This window comes from Bactrocera tryoni, chromosome 1 (genome assembly GCF_016617805.1).
Source record: "Bactrocera tryoni isolate S06 chromosome 1, CSIRO_BtryS06_freeze2, whole genome shotgun sequence".
NCBI classification, from domain to species: Eukaryota; Metazoa; Arthropoda; class Insecta; order Diptera; family Tephritidae; genus Bactrocera; species Bactrocera tryoni.
In genome coordinates this window covers 90,370,315-90,390,813 of record NC_052499.1, presented here as the reverse complement: position 1 = coordinate 90,390,813, position 20,499 = coordinate 90,370,315, and the positions used below count along the sequence as shown (strand labels likewise).

Genomic DNA, 20,499 nt, shown 5'->3' with positions numbered 1-20,499 from the left:
TGCCTTATTAAATTCTAAAACACCTCTAGAACATTCTTCTAATTTTTAAAGTTGATCCAAGTAATAGTTTCGGAGATACAGCCTTGATAACTTGTGCACTTGAGGCTAGCTAGACTAAGTGCGCCGTCCTTAAACGCGTTTTTCTCAAAACTGTGTTTTAGAAATCGGTTATCAAGATTTCTCGAGCATTACTCAACCGATCTTCATGAAATTTTACACAGGTCCTTGTTAAGGCCTTGGACGAAGGATTTTTTATGTTACAACTTTTTGAAAAAATGTTTCACCGAAATTATTATTATTTCATAAAAATTTCTGCCAAAAATCCAATTTTCACTTGTTTTTCTTCGCCCAAGTTCGAAATTAAGTTTTTAACTAAAACACATATTTTTTTCACTGATCCTATAAGAAGATATCCTGCCAACGCGGGAACATCTCCGAGTTTAAAATATTTTTTTCAAAAAATTTCAGAATTTCTTTGTTAATAGTGTATACGAGTATTTGAAAAATCAAAAAATCTAATAAAATATTTAATTTTTTATATGAGAAACAATTTTTTTTTATTTTTTAACTTTTTTCCCCCAGGAAACCCATGCCATCACTTAAAGGTACGGTTAGATTATTTTTACATCAATGTTTATTATCTATATCTATAAATCCACCAATTGACACACAGAAAAAGAAAATATGTAGTTAAAATTCCGGCAAATTTCCGGAAAATAAGACGAATTATATACAGTGCTGCATTTTAATAAAATTGAACCGAAATCATCACTGCGGCACAAACGTATATGTATGTATTTTTGGAATTGTGCATGGAACTATGTAGTTTTATGCTACCACGGACTTTAGAAATATGCACGATAAATCTGCTTGTATGCATGTTCACGCATTCAACTTATTCGAACTAGCAAGATATATTTTTGTAATTATTAAAAATTTTCAAATCAGTTGCTATTGCGTGCCTGTTGGTCGATGGATGTGTCATAGCGCTGTTTTTCCGTGAAATATAAAAAAAATATGGTAAACAACACATAATTAACAACGGACTTTAAAAATGAGCAGACACCAAAAATATAATGTGTAAAAATTTATAAAATTGCAGCAAGTACAAAACAACTGGATTTTTGGAATCTTATACACATTTATTATTTACGTGAAGGGTTTCACTAATATTGAAAAAAATGAGGGAATCTCGATTGGTAAGTGACTTCTAATGTCGATGTGGTTAAAAATAGAACAATGTCTCGGTATACTATATTCTTTATTTGGATTAATTTAAAAAATGTGTACAAGTGTTTATGTCAATGTTAAAACGATGATTTCGATTTTTAATAATCAACGAATCAAGAAGAAACAGTGATTTGTATTTTTGTGCACTCACACCATGTGGTATTAATGATGACCATTTTATTTGTCGAACAGCTGTTTATAGCAGCATAAACTATTTGAGATAGACATGGAGTTATTCGTAAAAATATTCAGAATGAATTAATCGAATTTATCGCTCGTGCATACTACAAATAACTTAATATAGTTTCTATTCCTAGCAGAGTATGTATAACCCTTTTACAGAAGCACTTTTCTCATGAATATCACTTTCTCTTACATTTTACTAGGTATTATATCTGACGACAATATGGAGCCGTTACAGAAGACTTTTAACTATGCTATTACTGTAGCCAACACCGATTTAGGGATACCCTTGATAGGGAATAACGAACAAATAAAGTTTGGCGATTCGATAGAAGGACATGCTAAACTTTGCAAATTTATGCAGGTAAGAATTACAATACTAATAACATATAAACTAACATTAGCTGCATACATGCTCAATGGCTACCTATGTATGTATAAGAATTTAAAATACTAAATGTTTTCAGTTTTAAATGCGAAAAAAGGTAGCAGATAGATATTTCTTCTTTTCGTCGAACTCTTCAAAAACGGTTGAGTAATTTGCTATATGTATTTAGAATTTTATATTCACATATTTAGAGGAATTCCATTTTTGTGGAAACAATCTACCGTGTAAAAAAAAAAAAAAATAAGTGCACCTAATTATGTTTTTATGAAAATAGGAAATACATTATATGTAAATATAAATATGCGTGTTTCTTCATATGTACAGACTGGCATAGGTGCTATTTTTGGGCCTTCTTCACGACAAACATCAGCGCATCTTTTAACAGTATGTGATGCTAAGGATGTGCCTTATATTTATCCACATATGAGTGAGAATGTGGAGGGATTCAATTTATACCCAAATCCAATAGATTTGGCACGTATTTTGCACGACATTATCAATTTATTCGAATGGACACATTTTACTTTCCTTTATGAATCTTGTAAGTAAACACCTTCTTATATATACATACAAAAATACGTATAAAATTTTAACCCATCTTTATCCAGCCGAATATTTAAGCATTTTAAATGGTTTGATGTCATTCTACAACAGTGACGGACCAGTCATCAATGTATTGCGGTATGATCTTAAACTAAGTGGAAATTTCAAAGCAGTTCTGCGACGAGTACGCAAATCGGAAGATGGACACATTGTAGTTGTAGGCTCTACCCCATCTGTAGCTGAACTTTTGAAACAGGTATTAATTATATACAAGTATTGTACTGTATATTATATATAGTACATTAGAAGGTTTACTGTATATAAAATACTACTTCTAGTTTTCCATTCTTTATTAGGCACAGCAAGTTGGAATAATGAATGATAAATATTCCTATGTTATTGGTAATCTCGACTTACAAACTTTTGATCTGAAAGAATATAAATACAGTGAAGCGAATATAACCGGATTTAGAATGTTTTCTCCAAATCAGGGCATCGTTAATAATTTAATATCACAATTGGATATGGATTACAATGAAAACAATAATAACCGAATAGCCAATGGTTAGTATTTCAAAAACGTTAACACAATTGTGAATAGTGAAGCAACTTTCAACACTTGTTATCGATAATAAGGGGAAATATCGAAATTAGGAAAATGATCTTGAGTAGTTGCCTACACTATTTTGCGAATTGTAAGATTTAAATCCATTGAATATCTTTAGAGAAAATATCGAATACTTATGTATACTCTTACAACGTGTTGCTACAGAATATAACAGTTTTATTCGCCTAATTGTTGTTATATCACCTAAAAATAATCGAATTAGATATATGGTTACATACATACATATATATATGGTCAGATGACGAGACGATTTCAACTGAAATGGGTTTAACATTCTCCATTACAGTGTGAAAATAGTCAAACTCAGACAAAAACAAACCCCTACCATGTAACACAATTTTAAATTCCACTGATTTTTTCACTTTCCATTATATTATATAAATCAAGAACTAATGTATTCGCCAGATTTGATCAATTACTACCCTTGTGTCAATGGGTTGAATGTAATCAATACTTCCCCCATAACCTAATACCATATAAAGATTTTCAAACTTCCAATTGACTTTATGCATACATGTATATCGGCTTGCTTTAAAATAAGTTCTCAAGTATACCTGAGCAATGCCAAAAATTAATGCAACCAACCTTCAATTTCCCTGTCCCCAATGTTTTTAGTATAATTTTCGCTAAAGGGAAGCAAAATGTTGTAATAAAACTAAAAGAGTCTATAAGCTTCACAATAATGTTCACGATTTCGTTGTTGTAAACAATGGATTAATATTGCCAACACTTGAAGGTATTAAGCCGGCTTTAATCCTTGTAAGTTACAATAGTATAAAATGTTCGGTTACTTATCCTTTCCTTACTTATTGCAAATTTTTCTTATTAATTCTAATAATTCACCGGAACGTATAACCGGATACCTGCCATAACCTAACCAATTTTATGAAAACGCTTTCATTAATATTTTCATACAAAGCCAATTCCTGTAACCGAACATGAGTACGTTCCAATTACTGGATAAGGACAATATTTCTATTTCCCGTGTTGACTTATTTTTCATTTTGGAAAATCGTTTTGTGTATAAGTATTTATTTAACTTATAGCCTTGACAGACGGCAGCGTTAATTCGGATTAACTGCGCACTTAATCAGATCCAAATTTGTAGGTGACAGACGGCAGCAGGCGAGTTTGAAACTCTGGTAAACAACTAATTGTCATTTTTATAATATTTTCAATGAAAATGGATAGAAGATAAACAATGCGGTTGTTAGCCATTTTTTTTTACAAAAACATATCAACACGTTATTTTTAAAACTGCATCATAACATAAAACTTCTTGTTTTATTATTGAAAAGAAAAAAAAAATAGATTAAAATTGGCCATTTTTAACAATGTTGCAGAAAATGCAGCTAACTCTCTAAAATTTCATCAGGATTAAATGGGAGTTAGCAACGGAGTTTTCTTCACTAACTCATGCATTAATCCGGATTAATGTAGTTAATATTTAATAAAAATAGAAAATTTCGTGTTTTATCATTTATCATCCTTTGCATAAGAGTGGATTTAGGTCATCCATTGAAAACTATAGGGGAATAACACAGTTGCCAGCAATACCTAAATTTTTTGAAGCAATTACTCGTATAACAGACGAAATAACCTTCTATTATAGATTTCTCCACTAAAGGGAAATCTACAGTAACTAATTTGCTAGAATTTGTAACACATGTAACTAGGCTTTAGGGAGAATAAGGATACCGATGTTATATACACAGATTTTAGTAAAGCTTTTGATAAAGTAAACCATTCAATTATTTGGAATAAACGGGATCTTCTTGGTTTTCAACCAATATTTCTAAAATGGGTTTGTTCTTATCTTAGTAATAGAACTCAACGAGTTATACTTAACGATAATTTTTCGGACGTAATTAATATCCCTTCAGGCGGTCCTCAAGGTAGCCATCTTGATCCAATTTGTTCTTGTTATTTATTAATGATATAGTATATCATTTGTTATTAAGTATTCAAGAGTTTTATTACACATATGCTGACGATGTAAAACTTATCAATAATATATTATAATCATATACTTTAAATAGTGAAAGATGTCAGTTGCAAAAAGCCTTAAACAATCTAGTTTCTTGGTGTGTTAGAAATGATATGGCATTGAACCTTAAAAAATTTAAAACGATCTGCTTTTCCCGTAGACCTGTAGACCCCACTTCATACGTAATAAAAAACTTTAGCTTGGGGCAAGAATGCAGTTTTGTTAATCTGAGGGTAACTATGGACCTCACACTCAATTTTAATCCTCATGCATCTTCCACGGTTTTTAAAGCTAAAGGCGCTCTTAGTTTTGTTAAACGTTTGTCTAAAGAATTTAGAGATCCGCTTACTACAAAAATTCTTTTTACATCTTTGGTTAGGCCTGTATTTGAGTGTGCTTCTATACTTTGAAACCCTAGTTATCAAGTCCATTCGGAGAAGTTAGAGTCCGTTCAAAAACATATATTACTTTTTGCCTTGAATCATTTTCATTGGGATTCCAGATTAAATTTTCCTCTATATACTAACCGTTTAAAGCTTATAAATCTCCCTATACTCGCTAGTTGTAGGGAAATGCTTAGTATAATATTTCTTGTAAAACTCATGAATGGGTCAGTCTGTAGTCCATTTCTGTGGTCTGATATTATTTTTAAGGTTCTTATTCCAGCACACATCTACTATTAACAAGTAACATTTAAAAATAATAAACTATATTAATCTAATTCTTAATTCTGGCTGTTGAAATTTTTGTTTTCTGAAGCCGAGCAGCTTAAGATCGGGGCAAAGTCACCCGGATGTTATATGTTAGTTATATGAGGGCTAGGTCAAGTTTTCGGCTGATTTTATCCATTTTAGACACAAATACGCACTGTTATTAGTAAAACACGTTCTCTTTCATTGAGATATCTAACGTAATGGCCGATATATGCGGCATAAGTTAGAAAATCATTACATTAGGTATGTGGGAGCTCCGGGAATTATTGATCCCACTGAACCTATTTTTAACACATTGACATGCCATTGTCAGGAAAGGATTATCCCTTAATTTGGTCCAATTACTCCCATCTTCGAACTTGTCTTAAATTTTTGGACAAGGAACATGTATATCAAGTCAGACAGGCTCGGATTTCAACTCTTTTCATCATTCTAATCAATTATAAATCTTTATATATAAAAAGTACGTGTCACAATGTTTGTCCGCGATGGACTCCTAAACTACTAAACCGATTTTAGTTAAATTTAGCACACATTTCGTCCAATTCGAACCAACTTAGAAGATAGGATAGTAAAAACAATTCATAATTAAAAAATACAGTGAATGCTCTATTAAATGGACACTCTATTAAGCGGACATATCCATTAACTGGACAGACCTTGAAAAAGCAACCTTAAATACGTTATTTTTTCCACTGAAATTTATTTGTATGAACATATTCAAAATTAGACCTCAAGTACATTCCCTTGGATTCTTATGATAAAAAAATATAAAATTTTCACTGTATTGAATAGTTTATTATATGAATAATAGTATAAAATGTATATTACAGCAACGCGTGGCCGAGTCCCCTAGTATGTATATATTCTATCTCGCTTAGTTTTAGGTGATACATTCAACCGTTAGGTGAATACAACCGATTTTTCTCCACATACTTATACAGGCAATATTTCACCTCATGAAATTATCACTTCTGACGGTGAAGAACAATAACTCTCATAATTAATTCCCACTTCTTTCTTAATACTCTCATTGGTAAGAAATGCTCAAATTTCTCCAATGGAATATGAACGGGCTGTACAACAATTACACTGATCTAGAATTACTCATAAAAGAACAATCACCAACTGTTATATCACTACAAGAAACACACATTTTATTTAATTCCGCAGCTACTATACCCAACCAATACGCTGCCTATTTCTCCAACTTAACACAAAAGCATACCAACAAACAAGGTCTTTAATAAAAAAAAGATATCCCACACAAACTTCTCCCTACATGTTTTAATATTGCTACGATAGCAGTAGAAATATTTATTGGATTTAAATTAACCATCCTAACAATTTACATTCCACTACGCGATATAATCGGACCTATCCAATCACTCATACTTATACTTGGCGATTTCAATGCCTGGAGTCCTCTTTGGGGTTCCACATGTACCAACCAAAGAGGTAAAATCATAAAAGACCTTATATTAGCGGAAAACTTGACAATTTTAAACGACGGTTCTCCTATGCATTTTTCTACACATAATTCGTTCACGAATGTAGACCAGGTCATTTGTTCTTCTGCTATCGCCCCCAAACTTAACAGCCAAACACTAACTGATCTATGTGTATAACAGCGATCACTTCCCCACCGTAACTCACTTATGTATCAACCCCTTTATCCTGTGATTGTTGATTTGGTCTCCCTATCTATGCCAACAACATAAAGCAAATCTTTGCACCATATCATGCTGCTGTTAGAATAAGTATGCGGGCATTCCCAACATCACCAAAAAAGTTCCTTCAAAAGGAAGCCGGACTCCTTCCTATCGAGGAAAGAGTTATACATACTTCGCAAAATCTTATTCCATAACTACTATTATACAATAACAAGCTCTCATATTAATAATTCTTACATGGAAGCTTCCTTCTTTATTATTTAAGTAAGCCGTGAGCTGAAAGCCTCTGTAGCTAGTGCTCCTTATGTATAATGTATAATAATAATTGTATTATTATTTTACAAATAATAAATAAATAAACAAGGTCGTAATCTGGACACTTGAAAGCATCAAATTTTACTAAGATACCCAGAGAATTATAGAGAACGAATTGTACATTAAATAACCTTAGCTACTTAGGTATTTTGAAATTAGTTAAATCAAGTCATGCTACACATCGATGATCGACATAAAATGGTCGTTTCTGAATGGTATGCAACTCCATCCCAGTTGTTTGGTCAAATTCGTAAAAATAACTAGCGAGGGACGACGGTCGCCACAAATCGACCAAAACATAGTTTTGGAAATTGACTAGATAATTCGATGGCTAAATATTGAAAAAAAAATTAACATTAGAAGAATGCCAAATGGAATTGATATATGTAAGGGTATGAGTTATAAAAAAGTATATACATACATACATGTATACAGGTACGAGTATATATTATAAATGTTGAATTATATTAAATAATTTATTTATAATTACCAACAAATTTTCTTCATTACCTTTTTGAGCAGGTTCCTGTCCAATAACTCTGGAAATGGCATTAACTTATGATGCCGTACAAGTTTTTGCCGAATCTACAAAAAATTTAGTATATCGTCCACAAGCCTTAAACTGTTCCGAACAAAGCAACCACGTGCAGACTGATGGATCAACATTTAAAAATTACATGCGTTCGGTATTTGCAGAACTGAAAATGCAAAGCAATGTATCATCAAAAAATGCAAAACTAAGTTTTTTTGTTTACGATTCATTACTGCGATCAAAACAAACGTTCAAGATTACATAAAGTTACAACAAGCAGAAAGTTAGTGAATATGTTCAAAACGTGATTTAAAATTACTGAAAGTCCATTTCGTTCCCATATGTGGAAAAAAATACTCGAGATCAAACGGCGAAAAATTGATTTCGTGATTTTCAACTTTTACTTTTAAACAAGTAAAGAAGGGCTAAGTTCGGGTGCAACCGAACATTTTATACTCTTCTAACTTGCAAGCATCAAAACCAAGGAAATATTTTAAGGTGTAAAACCAATCATATAGAGTAAAACCAAAAAATCCTGATATTAGTTATATAACGAGTTATAACTAAAAATCTGCACTAATTTTAATGGCCTGCTATTTTGTTATTTCTATTTTTCAAATACTAATATTACGCAATTAGCGAACTGATTGCATCATCTTTTTGGCGTGTAATTTGTAACAGCTTACAAATTTAATTAGTGCTTATAATCGCTTCTAAGAGCAACACCTCCGCGACCGCGTTGTAAAATTTTATAAAAAACATGAAACCGCCGGAAAAAAGTTTACGTGTGTGCATTTTATGGCGGAAGGCGTCTCCAGAAGAACAATATACTCAGTATTAAGTACTCTGAAAATAGAAAGGCTACCGTGTTCTGGAAGAAAGCCGACTATTATGACGCCTCAAACCATTCGGAAGCTGAAGACAGAGCTCAACAATAAGGATTGCATAAGTCAAACCGAAGCCGCACGAAAATTCAAATGCTTACAGCCATATACATATCATAGGCCTATATCAATCAATGTTTGGACAAAATTTTGGTTTCTTTCATACGTAAACACCATAAAAACGATGAAACCGTATTTTGGCCGGACAAAGCCTCTTCTCATTATGCAAATGCCACATTGAAGTTCTTGGTTAACAAAAACATTTACTGTGTGCCTAAAAAAAAGAATCCGACAAACTTAACACAATGCCGACCGATTGAGGATCTTTTTGGAAAAATCAAAGCTTTAGTGTACAAAAATAGTTGGAAGTCTAAAAATTTGAAGCAGCTGACACATCGCATCCGGAAGTGCCTTAAGGAAGTTGATACTAACGGTGTACAACGTGCTTGCTCAAGTATCCTTGAAGTTCATTAATGTTTTCGTTTTTAAAATAATATTATATAATTATACTACATATTGGCCGATATATGCGGTACAAAGTCAATTCAGTATATTGGGGCTTTTGAGAGTTGTTCTATATGGGAAGTAGGCGTGATTGTTGCTCGATTTTGTCCATTTTCACAACGTGACATAAGAATGTCAGAATAGTGCTGCGTACTAAATTTGATCGAAATCGGTTAGTCCGGTCCGAGATATGGGTACATCAAACTTGTTAGAGTGCGGAGCCGCGCCCACTTTTTTTGTCCATTTTCACAACGTGACATAAGAATGTCAGAATAATGCTGCGTACTAAATTTTATCGAAATCGGTTAGTCCGGTCCGAGATATAGGTACATTAAACTTGTTAGAGTGCGGAGCCGCGCCCACTTTTTTTTGTCCATTTTCACAACGTGACATAAGAATGTCAGAATAATGCTGCGTACTAAATTTTATCGAAATCGGTTAGTCCGGTCCGAGATATGGGTACATTAAACTTGTTAGAGTGCGGAGCCGCGCCCACTTTTTCAAAAAATTTCCCCACAGGTGCTTCTTGCTACTGTGATTCTCTGTACCAAATTACTTAATATCTTAATTTAGTGATTAGTTATGGCACTTTATATGTTTTCGGTTAATGGCGATTTGTGGACGTACATACCTACATACCTAGTTTCATCAAGATATCTTAATTTTTACTCAAGTTACAGCTTGCACGGACGGAGGGCAGACAGTCAACCGGATTTAAATTTTTCTCGTCATCCTGATCATTTACATATATGTATATATACTTTTATAACCCCAAATCTATCCGATTAGTTTTAGGTGATACGTACAACCGATAGGTGAACAAAACTATAATACTCTGTAGCAACTGGTTGCAAGAGTATAAAAATGTATGAACACATTTTCCTAAAAACCATTATTCCTGATAATTTTATGCCCTTATATCAAAGATGATTTGCATCGAATCAATACTCCCCTTAGCCCCCATATATCTATATAACGATTTTTGAACTTGCAGTTTACTTTATATCTCATATATCGGTCTCCCTCTTATCACATTCCTACTATATCACAGTATAAAAATGGGGGAAATCGGACTACTCGTACAACCACACCTACTTTCTATGTAACACAATTTTAAATTCCATTTGATTCTTTAACTTTTCATTAAACAAATCAAGAAGAAATTAACCTTAAGGTATTGCCCTGGCTTTGATTCCTGCAAGTTTTAAGAGTATAAAATATTCGATTGCACCCGAATTCAGTTCTTCCTTTTTTTTTGCGTTCGTAATATAGAAACATCAATACAATGATTTTGTTGGTTTGTTCAAAAAATAAAATTCGAAATCTTGAAAATTTTAAAATTTGTTTTTCTGGACGACCACTGTATTTGTACACAATTTTAAGCTTTAGTTACCAGACGTATCCAAGTTATAACCAAAACTCAAATTTTGCTTCAATTTGGGTAGTTTCGTTTTCGTATCGTGACTTCCCTCTCTGAAAACTTATGAAAAGTGATGTTACGTTATTTTGCTTTTTAAGTGACGATATAAAGTTTATTAAATAAACTAATATTTACTTTCTTGCAGATTAACATGCAGGAAAAAACCATTACTGGGCCTATATACTTTGATGGAAACATACGAAAAGGTTATATCCTAGATATTGTAGAGCTGCAAACTAGTGGACTTGTGAAGATTGGCACTTGGGACGAACGTAATAACTTAACAATTCAACGTCCACCTCAATTAGAACTATGGAGTGAGGTTGATGCCAATTCTTTGGTGAACAAAACATTTCGTGTTCTTATTTCAGTGCCAGTAAGTTGTATATACTTGTATATATCCACTTGAGTATTGTTATTTATTTATTTTGCAAATACTACATTGGTTATTTTTATCATAGAGTGACAGAGAAATTAACAGTAAAATAAATCATATTATATATCTTCTTCTTAATTGGCGTAGACATCGCTTAAGCGATTATAGCCGAGTTAACAACAGCGCGCCAGTCGTTTCATCTTTTCGCTACGTGGCGCCAATTGGATATTCCAAACGAAGCCAGGCCCTTCTCCACTTGGTCCTTCCAACGGAGTAGAGGTTTTCCTCTTCCTCTGCTTCCCCCGGCGGGTACTGCGTCGAATACTTTCAGAGCTGGAGTGTTTTCGTCCATCCGGACAACATGACCTAGCCAGCGTAGCCGTTGTCTTTTAATTCGCTGAACTATGTCAATGTCGTCGTATATCTCGTACACCTCATCGTTCCATCGAATGCGATATTCGCCGTGGCCAATGCGCAAAGGACCATAAATCTTTCGCAAAACTTTTCTCTCGAAAACTCGTAACGTCGACTCATCGGTTGCTGTCATCGTCCAAGCCTCTGCACCATATAGCAGGACGGGAGTTATGAGCGACTTATAGAGTTTGGCTTTTGTTCGTCGAGAGAGGACTTTACTTTTCAATTGCCTACTCAGCCCGAAGTAGCACCTGTTGGCAAGAGCAATCCTGCGCTGGATTTCCAGGCTGACATTGTTGGTGGTGTTAATACTGGTTCCTAAATAGACGAAATTATCTACAACTTCAAAGTTATGACTGTCAACAGTGACGTGAGAGCCAAGTCGCGAGTGCGACGACTGTTTGTTTGATGACAGGAGATATTTCGTTTTGCCCTCGTTCACTGCCAGACCCATTTTCTGTGCTTCCTTGTCCAGCCTGGAGAAAGCAGAACTAACGGCGCGGGTGTTGAGGCCGATGATATCAATATCATCGGCATACGCCAGCAGCTGTACACTCTTATAAAAGATTGTACCTGCTCGATTAAGCTCTGCAGCTCGAATAATTTTCTCCAGTAGCAGATTGAAGAAGTCGCACGATAGGGAGTCGCCTTGTCTGAAACCTCGTTTGGTATCGAACGGCTCGGACAGGTCCTTTCCGATCCTGACGGAGCTTTTCGTGTTGCTCAACGTCAGTTTACACAGCCGTATTAGTTTTGCGAGGATACCGAATTCAGACATCGCGGCATAAAGGCAGCTCCTTTTCGTGCTGTCGAAAGCAGCTTTGAAATCGACGAAGAGGTGGTGTGTATCGATTCTCCTTTAACGGGTCTTTTCCAAGATTTGGCGCATGGTGAATATCTGGTCGGTTGTTGATTTTCCAGGTCTAAAGCCACACTGATAAGGTCCAATCAGTTTGTTGACGGTGGGCTTTAATCTTCCACACAATACGCTCGATAGAACCTTATATGCGATGTTGAGGAGGCTAATCCCACGGTAGTTGGCGCAGATTGTGAGGTCTCCTTTTTTATGGATTGGGCATAGCACACTTAAATTCCAATCGTTGGGCATGCTTTCGTCCGACCTTATTTTACAAAGAAGCTGATGCATGCTCCCTATCAGTTCTTCGCCGCCGTGTTTGAATAGCTCGGCCGGCAACCCATCGGCCCCAGCCGGTTTGTTGTTCTTCAGGCGGGTAATTGCTATTCGAACTTCTTCATGGTCGGGCAATGGAACGTCTGCTCCATCGTTATCGATTGGGGAATCGGGTTCGCCTTCTCCTGGCGTTGTGCGTTCACTGCCATTCAGCAGGCTGGAGATGTGTTCCCTCCACAATTTAAGTATGCTCAGGGCATCGGTGACTAGATCACCCTTGGGAGTTCTACAAGAGTATGCTCCGGTATTGAAACTTTCTGTAAGCCGCCGCATTTTTTCGTAGAACTTTCGAGCATTACCCCTGTCGGCCAGCTTATCAAGCTCTTCGTACTCACGCATTTTGGCCTCTTTCTTTTTCTGTCTGCAAATGCCTCTCGCTTCCCTTTTCAACTCTCGGTATCTATCCCATCCTGCACGTGTAGTGGTCGATCGTAACGTTGCGAGGTAGGCAGCCTGTTTTCTCTCCGCTGCGACACGGCACTCCTTGTCGTACCAGCTGTTCTTTTGCGCTTTCCGAAAACCAATGGTTTCCGTTGCAGCTGTACGTAAGGAGTTTGAAATGCCGTCCCACAGTTCCCTTATACCGAGTTGTTGACGAGTGCTCTCTGAGAGCAGGAGTGCAAGCCGAGTAGAAAATCTTTCGGCTGTCTGTTGCGATTGCAGTTTCTCGACGTCGAAACTTCCTTGTGTTTGTTGACGTGCGTTTTTTGCTGCACAGAGGCGGGTGCGAATCTTGGCTGCAATAAGATAGTGGTCCGAGTCGATGTTAGGACCTCGGAGCGTACGCACGTCTAGAACACTGGAGACGTGTCTTCCGTCTATCACAACATGATCGATCTGGTTGGTGGTTTTTCGATCCGGAGACAGCCAGGTAGCTTGATGTATTTTCTTGTGCTGGAATCTAGTACCACAGATCACCATATTTCGGGCCCCGGCGAAGTCAATCAGCCTCAACCCATTTGGGGATGTTTTGTCGTGGAGGCTGAATTAACCGACCGTAGTGTCAAAGATACCTTCTTTGCCCACCCTGGCGTTAAAGTCGCCAAGCACGAGTTTGATATCATGGCGGGGCCATCATGATCCGTCGGGGCGTAGGCGCAAATCAGCGATATATTAAAGAACTTCGCTTTGATGCGGATTGTGGCTAGACGTTCATCCACCGGGGCGAAAGTGTAAACACAATGACTGCGACAGACTGCAGCAGCACGACAGTGAACTGAAAACGTCGTTGTTCATCTTACTACATGTACATTTTGAGAAGCAACAACAACACAATGGCCGACATGTACACAAAACAACGCAGTTGTCCATTTTGTATGTACACAATTTCGTTGTGGCCATACTAATTCCTTTCACTTCAATGAAATTTTGATATTTTGTTCAAAATGAAATTTTTTATGCAAAAAATAAGTAAATAGGTAGAAATATTTTTGCTTTAAATTATCAATTGTTATTACAAATGATATAATAGAGCTATAATATAGCTATTTTCATGTATTTTATTTGTAAAATAACGTCAAGTTTGTTAGAGCTGTGAACAATTTTACATTTTACATATTAGTGGCATCACCACTCTACCTCCTCTTTCTATCTTCCATTCTACTGTCAACTCTACTGTCGTTGGCAAAAATAGGAGGATATTGAAGTTAGCCAGAACGACAACTGTCGGCCTGCAGTCGTGTAGTCGTGCAGCTGTCAAAATAACACTGCTCATAAGAACGTGTGTATTTTAATATTTGACAGATGTAATTTGCAGTCTGTCGCAGTCATTGTGTTTACACTTTGAATGACAGTACAGTCAAAGACGTTTTTGACTGATCCGGTGAGTCTTTGACTAATAAAACACAAAAACATCTTGTGTTCGAACTCAAACCAAGCGAAGCACAATGCAACATTTTGTCTTTTTGTCTCGCTTGGTGTGCATTGAAATAAAACGAAAAAAGAAGAAAACGAATCAGTTCTTGCAAAAGAAAGAAGATTGCAAAGATACGATATCTAATTTTGCTTGGTTTAGTACTGTATATCTACAATTGATTTTCACTATATTTTTAAATACTTATCAATATTACGTATGTATGTATGTATGTATGTACAAATGGTGTAAATAAAATAAACTGAACTTACCGTCACTATTCATTTCTGTAGCTATTTCGTCCCATAGTTTTTCTGTTATTAACTTATTTGTGTGATCTTTATTTTTATAACTATATATCGGGCTTCTTGCCTCTATCAAAAATACCAGTTTCTCCGCGTCAATATTCATTTTAACAACTTGTAGAACTTGCACAAAGAAAATGCGTAATTTTGACTATGAAAACCAACGGTTCAGCCAGAGAACATAAAACATAGAGAAGGTGCAAATTGAATTTTGTATGATGTTCGATTGGGCGGTTAACAGAGCTTATAAAATTGCGACACGGAATTTCACCATTCTCGCTTTCTCATGTTTTATGTTCTCTGATCAGACCACTGCCGCTCCAACAAAACGCCATTAACCGAAAACCTATAAAGTGCCATAAAAATTAAGATATACAACTCTAATTTGGCACAGAAGATCGCAGTAGCAAGGGGCACCTGTGGGCAAAATATTGTGAAAAAGTGGGCATGTCCCCGCCCTCTAATAAATTTATTATAGATATTTCCTAAACCACTATAACTATAACAACCAAATTTGCCAAATATTGTAAGAACTGTACTGTTAAATAGTACTAAAAGCATAATAAACCAATAACTAAATACGCCAGAGACATTAAATTTTACCTCCGAGACGGTATTAGAGGGCTTTAATGGAGACGGGCTCAAAATTGGACGAAGGAATTTGGTTTATAGTGATTCGAGCTAGGGAAGTTCAACTGTAAATAATTGTTTGGATTCTGATCCTCCGTTTGACGTTTTGCACCTATAGGTATTTCCCTGGATTTGATTCTTTCAAATTGCAAGAGTATAAAATGTTCGGTCGCACACGAATTTAGCACTTCCATACTTGTTTTGTTTCATTTTACAAATTCGTCTTGACATTTTAGTAATGCTGTGAAAAGATTATTATCTCCGTTTTCAAATATACTGAAATATACAACTCAATATATTTTAAATTCCAAATTCTTTAAATATTCATATATTTCGCAATTAATTTTATATTTTGAAAGATCTTGGGTTTTACATATTTATAGAACAAACCTTACGCCAGTTTAGTGGAGAGTCATAAGAAATTGGTCGGAAACAACCAGTATGAAGGATATAGCATAGACCTAATAAAGGAGTTAGCTGCAAAATTAGGTTTTAATTATACATTTATAGATGGTGGCAGTGATTATGGCAGCTTTAATAAAACAACAAATAAGACTACAGGAATGATGAAAGAGATAAATGAAGGTGTAAGTACTTGTATATTTTTCATATAATCTGCAAAATTAGCGTTAGCAATATATTTAAAGAGAGCAGATTTGGCAATTACTGATTTGACAATTACATCGGAACGCGAAGAAATAATAGATTTCTCTATTCCATTTATGAATTTAGGTAAGTATGTATTGTATATGGTATTTACAAATGTAATAAAATAAAATATATCTACAACTCTTTTCAATCAGGCATTGCTATTTTGTATACTCAACCCCAAAAATCGCCCGCTAATAATTTTTCATTCATGGATCCTTTCTCTAGACAAGTTTGGATTTATTTGGGCCTTGTCTATATTGGTGTATCGTTTTGTTTTTTCATATTGGGGCGATTATCCCCAACCGAATGGGACAATCCATATCCATGTATTGAAGAACCTGAAGAACTGGAAAATCAATTTACATTAAATAACTCCTTTTGGTTTACAACAGGGGCATTTTTACAGCAAGGCTCTGAGATAGCACCAAAGTACGTACATATTTGAACAGATTGTTACCACAACCCAATATAAACAATATGCATACTATATTTTATTTTCACTTGCATTTTTTATTTAGGTCTCTTTCTACCCGCACTCTTGCATCTATTTGGTGGTTCTTCACCCTGATAATACTATCTTCATATACTGCCAATTTGGCAGCTTTTTTAACTATCGAAAAACCTGTTGGACTTATAAATAATGTCAATGAATTAGCTAGTGATACAAGAGTAAAATATGGTGCTAAAAAAACTGGTTCTACGAGAAGTTTCTTTTCAGTATGGTCTATGACTCGTTTCTAATTCACTTTTTTCCTTATTGATTTGAAGTTTATTTTTATAAATATTAAATATGTACATATTTTTAGACCTCCGAGCATGAAACATATAAGAAGATGAATGATTTTATGGTCAAAAACCCGGATTTACTTTTCGAGACAAACCTGGAAGGAGTAAATCGCGTGAAATCCGATAACTATTATGCTTTCTTAATGGAATCCACATCAATTGAATACCATATTGTGCGCGAATGTAATTTAAAGAAAGTTGGCGAGCCGCTCGATGAAAAAGGATATGGAATCGCAATGGTAAAAAGTATGTTTTGTGTTACAAATAATATAACCCTCACCGAAAACAAATAAGATGAGCTTAAGATATGGCGGAATTCTTCCGCTAAATGTACGAATAAATGTGACTGGAGGCAATATTAACCTGTTAGCTTTGATTAAATATGAAAAAAGTATTATTTAAACAAGTAAGGAAATAAATTTCATACTCTTGCAACTTGCATGGATTACAGCCGGGTAATACTTTCAGGCACATATGGTTTGTTAACTATATGGGATCTAGGGCGAGTTTTCATTCGATTTTATTCATTCTAAGCTCAAAAATGAACCGTTATTAGAAAAACACGCTCTCTCAAGTTTATTAAGACAACTCACATATTGGCCGATATATGCGGTATAGTCACCCGTAAGGACGAAAATCTTAATATTATATTACTATTGAAACCATTTTGATACACAGTCTTACTATTATCAGGAAAGCATTATCTCACATTGACCGATATTTGTCGTAAAAAGTCAACTATAGGTACTGGGGTCAAAATACTCGGTACGGTGAAATAAGAATGTCAGTAAAATATTTAGTTATTGATTTATCGCGCTTTATGTTATATGAGGAGTGAGCGGGGTTACCATCCGATTGCGTACATTTGCAAACTGTCGGTTCTTATAGTATTTGCACTAGGCGAATTTGGTTGTTGTAGCTTAAATGGTTTAGAAGATATGTAGATTAAACTTATTTGAGCGACGGGTCATGCCCACTTGTTCGAAACTTTTTCCCACCGGTGGCCATTGCTACTGCGATCCCCTATGCCAAATTAGAGTTTTAGAGTGCTTAATTATGGCACTTTATAGGTTTTCGGTCAATGACGTTTTGTGTACTCGTATTTTTTTGGTACTAATAAACGCGTATACCAAGTGCCATCAATAAATCTCAATTTTTACTTAAGTAAAAGCTTACACGGACAGACAGTCACCCGGATTTCTACTTTTCTCGTCACCCGGATCATTAACATATGTATAACCCTATATCTATCTCGATTAGGTGAACAAAACCATATATAGTACTAAGTACAAGGTGCGTTCCACAGTAAACAGGACTTTTTGAATCTAGCGCCCCCTGGTGGCGCCATCTATATGGTGCGTTAGAATCTGCTGTCTTTATCGATTGTCTAGTGAAAATTTCATGACATTTCATCGATTGGAAGTGAAGTTATTGCGTTTTAAGTGTCAATATGTTTGTGTTATCGGTGCGAAAATGAGCTTCGAACAAAGAGTCAACATTAAATTTTATTTTAAAATTGGTAAAACTTTTACCGAAACGTTTCAATTTATGAAACAAGTTTAGTGCAATGATTGCATATCCCGTAGCAGAGTGCACGATTGGTTTCAACGTTTTCAAAGTGGTCGTGAGGACATAAATGACGATCAACATGTGGGCCAATCAAAATCCGTGTTTACCGGAAATTCCATCAAAAATCATCATTGAAATTCATGCAAATGGAATTGAACATCTCCAAAACATCGATATTTTGCATTTTGACCGAACATTTGGGTTTACGAAAGTTTGTTCCGTACAAATTGACTGACGACCGATCTCAGAATCAAATATTCGAAGAACGAATATTTGACCAAAAATTTAACTTAATTAATTTTAACCATTAACCACTTCCCGTATTCACCTGATATGGCACCGTGAGACTTCTTCCTTTTCGGAAAAATGCATTTGCCCATGAAAGCGTTATGCAGAGTAGAGACCATTCAAAAGGCTTGCACCGGCATACTGGCGGTCATACCGGCCAACGAGCTAAAACACTCGTTCGACATGCTTTTGGACCGTGCAAAAAGCTGTATTGAAGCAGAAGGAGACTATTTTGAATAAAATAAATTGATTTTGCCGAAAAAATCATTTGTTGTTTTTTTTTTAAGTTCTGTTTACTTTGGAACGCACGTTGTATGTAGCAACACGTTGCAAGAATATAACAAGTTTTAGTAATTCCCAAAGGAACACCTATCAAATATAAATATCGCACTTGTAATATTTTTAAATGAAACGTTTTCTCTAATTGTGTTCGGATACAATTGACGTAACATGCTATCATATTATAAATAAAATGTTATTGATCTCTTAGAAATTATAATTTAATCATGGTTTTACAAGAAACCACTGATAGTTAATGATCAACGAAAAAACAATACTATATTAATTTATTTCTTACAGATTGGCCATACCGCGACAAATTCAACAACGCGTTGTTAGAACTTCAGGAACAAGGCGTTTTGGCGCGACTCAAAAATAAATGGTGGAACGAAGTTGGTGCTGGTGTTTGTAAAGTATTGACAATTATATATTTGCGAATACTTCTGGAATAATTATCAAATATTATTTTTTAGAAAAAAACTGACAGCAGTGAAGTAAATCCCCTGGATTTAAAGAGCTTGGGTGGTGTATATCTAGTGCTTGGAGTCGGCAGCGGCATATCTCTAATATATAGTTTAATTATGTGGTGCATATATGTGGCAAGGAAATCCAACTATTATGAGGTGCATACACTTTGAGGGAATCCAAAGCTTGTATATACATTTACTCCTTTCTAGGTACCGTTTCGTGACGCATTTTTGGAAGAACTACGTATTGCAATTGACTTAGCGAATAACGAACGCATACTGAAGAGCGCACAATCCGTATACTCCCGAAGTCGAAACTCGCTTGTTTCAATCGATTCAATAGACACTGATTCTGAAATTGAAAACAGTTCAAAAACTGATGGAGAATCGGAGAAAACTATTTAGATCCCCTTTTTTCTAATTTGTGTGAACTTCTAACCATCATTTTTGTAATTTAATCATATTTAACACTATGTAATGATTATTTTATTTAACAGCAAAGTTCAAAATATTATATATTTCAAATGTTGTAATTATAGAAAATACATTGTTTTGTTATAGCTCACGATTATTCTATATTTTCTCAAATCTTCCGCGTTGTCTTTATTGCTTGACATCTTTGATGGCAACATGCAACTAAATTGCCCGTATATTCCACAGAAAGCGACCTCCCGGGAGTCGAATAAAATC

At 35.1% G+C, this 20,499-nt stretch overlaps 2 protein-coding genes across 6 annotated transcripts in view; one reads left to right on the top strand and one right to left on the bottom strand.

The window, feature by feature from the left end:
* Positions 1-8,235, bottom strand: part of LOC120782307 (pupal cuticle protein) — a 43,730-nt gene extending 35,495 nt beyond the window's left edge. Inside the window, exon 1 of the mRNA XM_040114522.1 lies at positions 8,171-8,235. Within this exon, the coding sequence (XP_039970456.1) occupies positions 8,171-8,212 (42 nt within the window). The 5' untranslated portion in view covers positions 8,213-8,235. The remainder of the gene's footprint in view (positions 1-8,170) is intronic.
* LOC120782306 (glutamate receptor ionotropic, kainate 2) lies at positions 709-20,374 on the top strand. 5 transcript variants are annotated; one of them, XM_040114517.1, is made up of 16 exons: positions 736-1,020; positions 1,103-1,199; positions 1,617-1,777; positions 2,126-2,342; positions 2,410-2,600; positions 2,701-2,908; positions 8,183-8,346; positions 11,146-11,376; positions 16,153-16,356; positions 16,417-16,501; positions 16,573-16,849; positions 16,939-17,137; positions 17,227-17,452; positions 19,643-19,755; positions 19,816-19,965; positions 20,020-20,374. In XM_040114517.1, exons 1-16 carry the CDS (start codon positions 1,018-1,020, stop codon positions 20,212-20,214), a joined length of 2,721 nt encoding a protein of 906 aa, XP_039970451.1. In that variant the 5' UTR covers positions 736-1,017; the 3' UTR covers positions 20,215-20,374. The 5 variants fall into 5 exon arrangements, with proteins under 5 accessions (XP_039970455.1, XP_039970453.1, XP_039970451.1 ...); XM_040114519.1 differs by lacking the exon at positions 20,020-20,374 and having other exon boundaries at positions 718-1,020; positions 19,643-19,750; positions 19,816-19,900; XM_040114518.1 differs by lacking the exons at positions 736-1,020; positions 1,103-1,199 and adding an exon at positions 1,393-1,551.
* Positions 20,375-20,499: the final 125 nt, after the last annotated feature.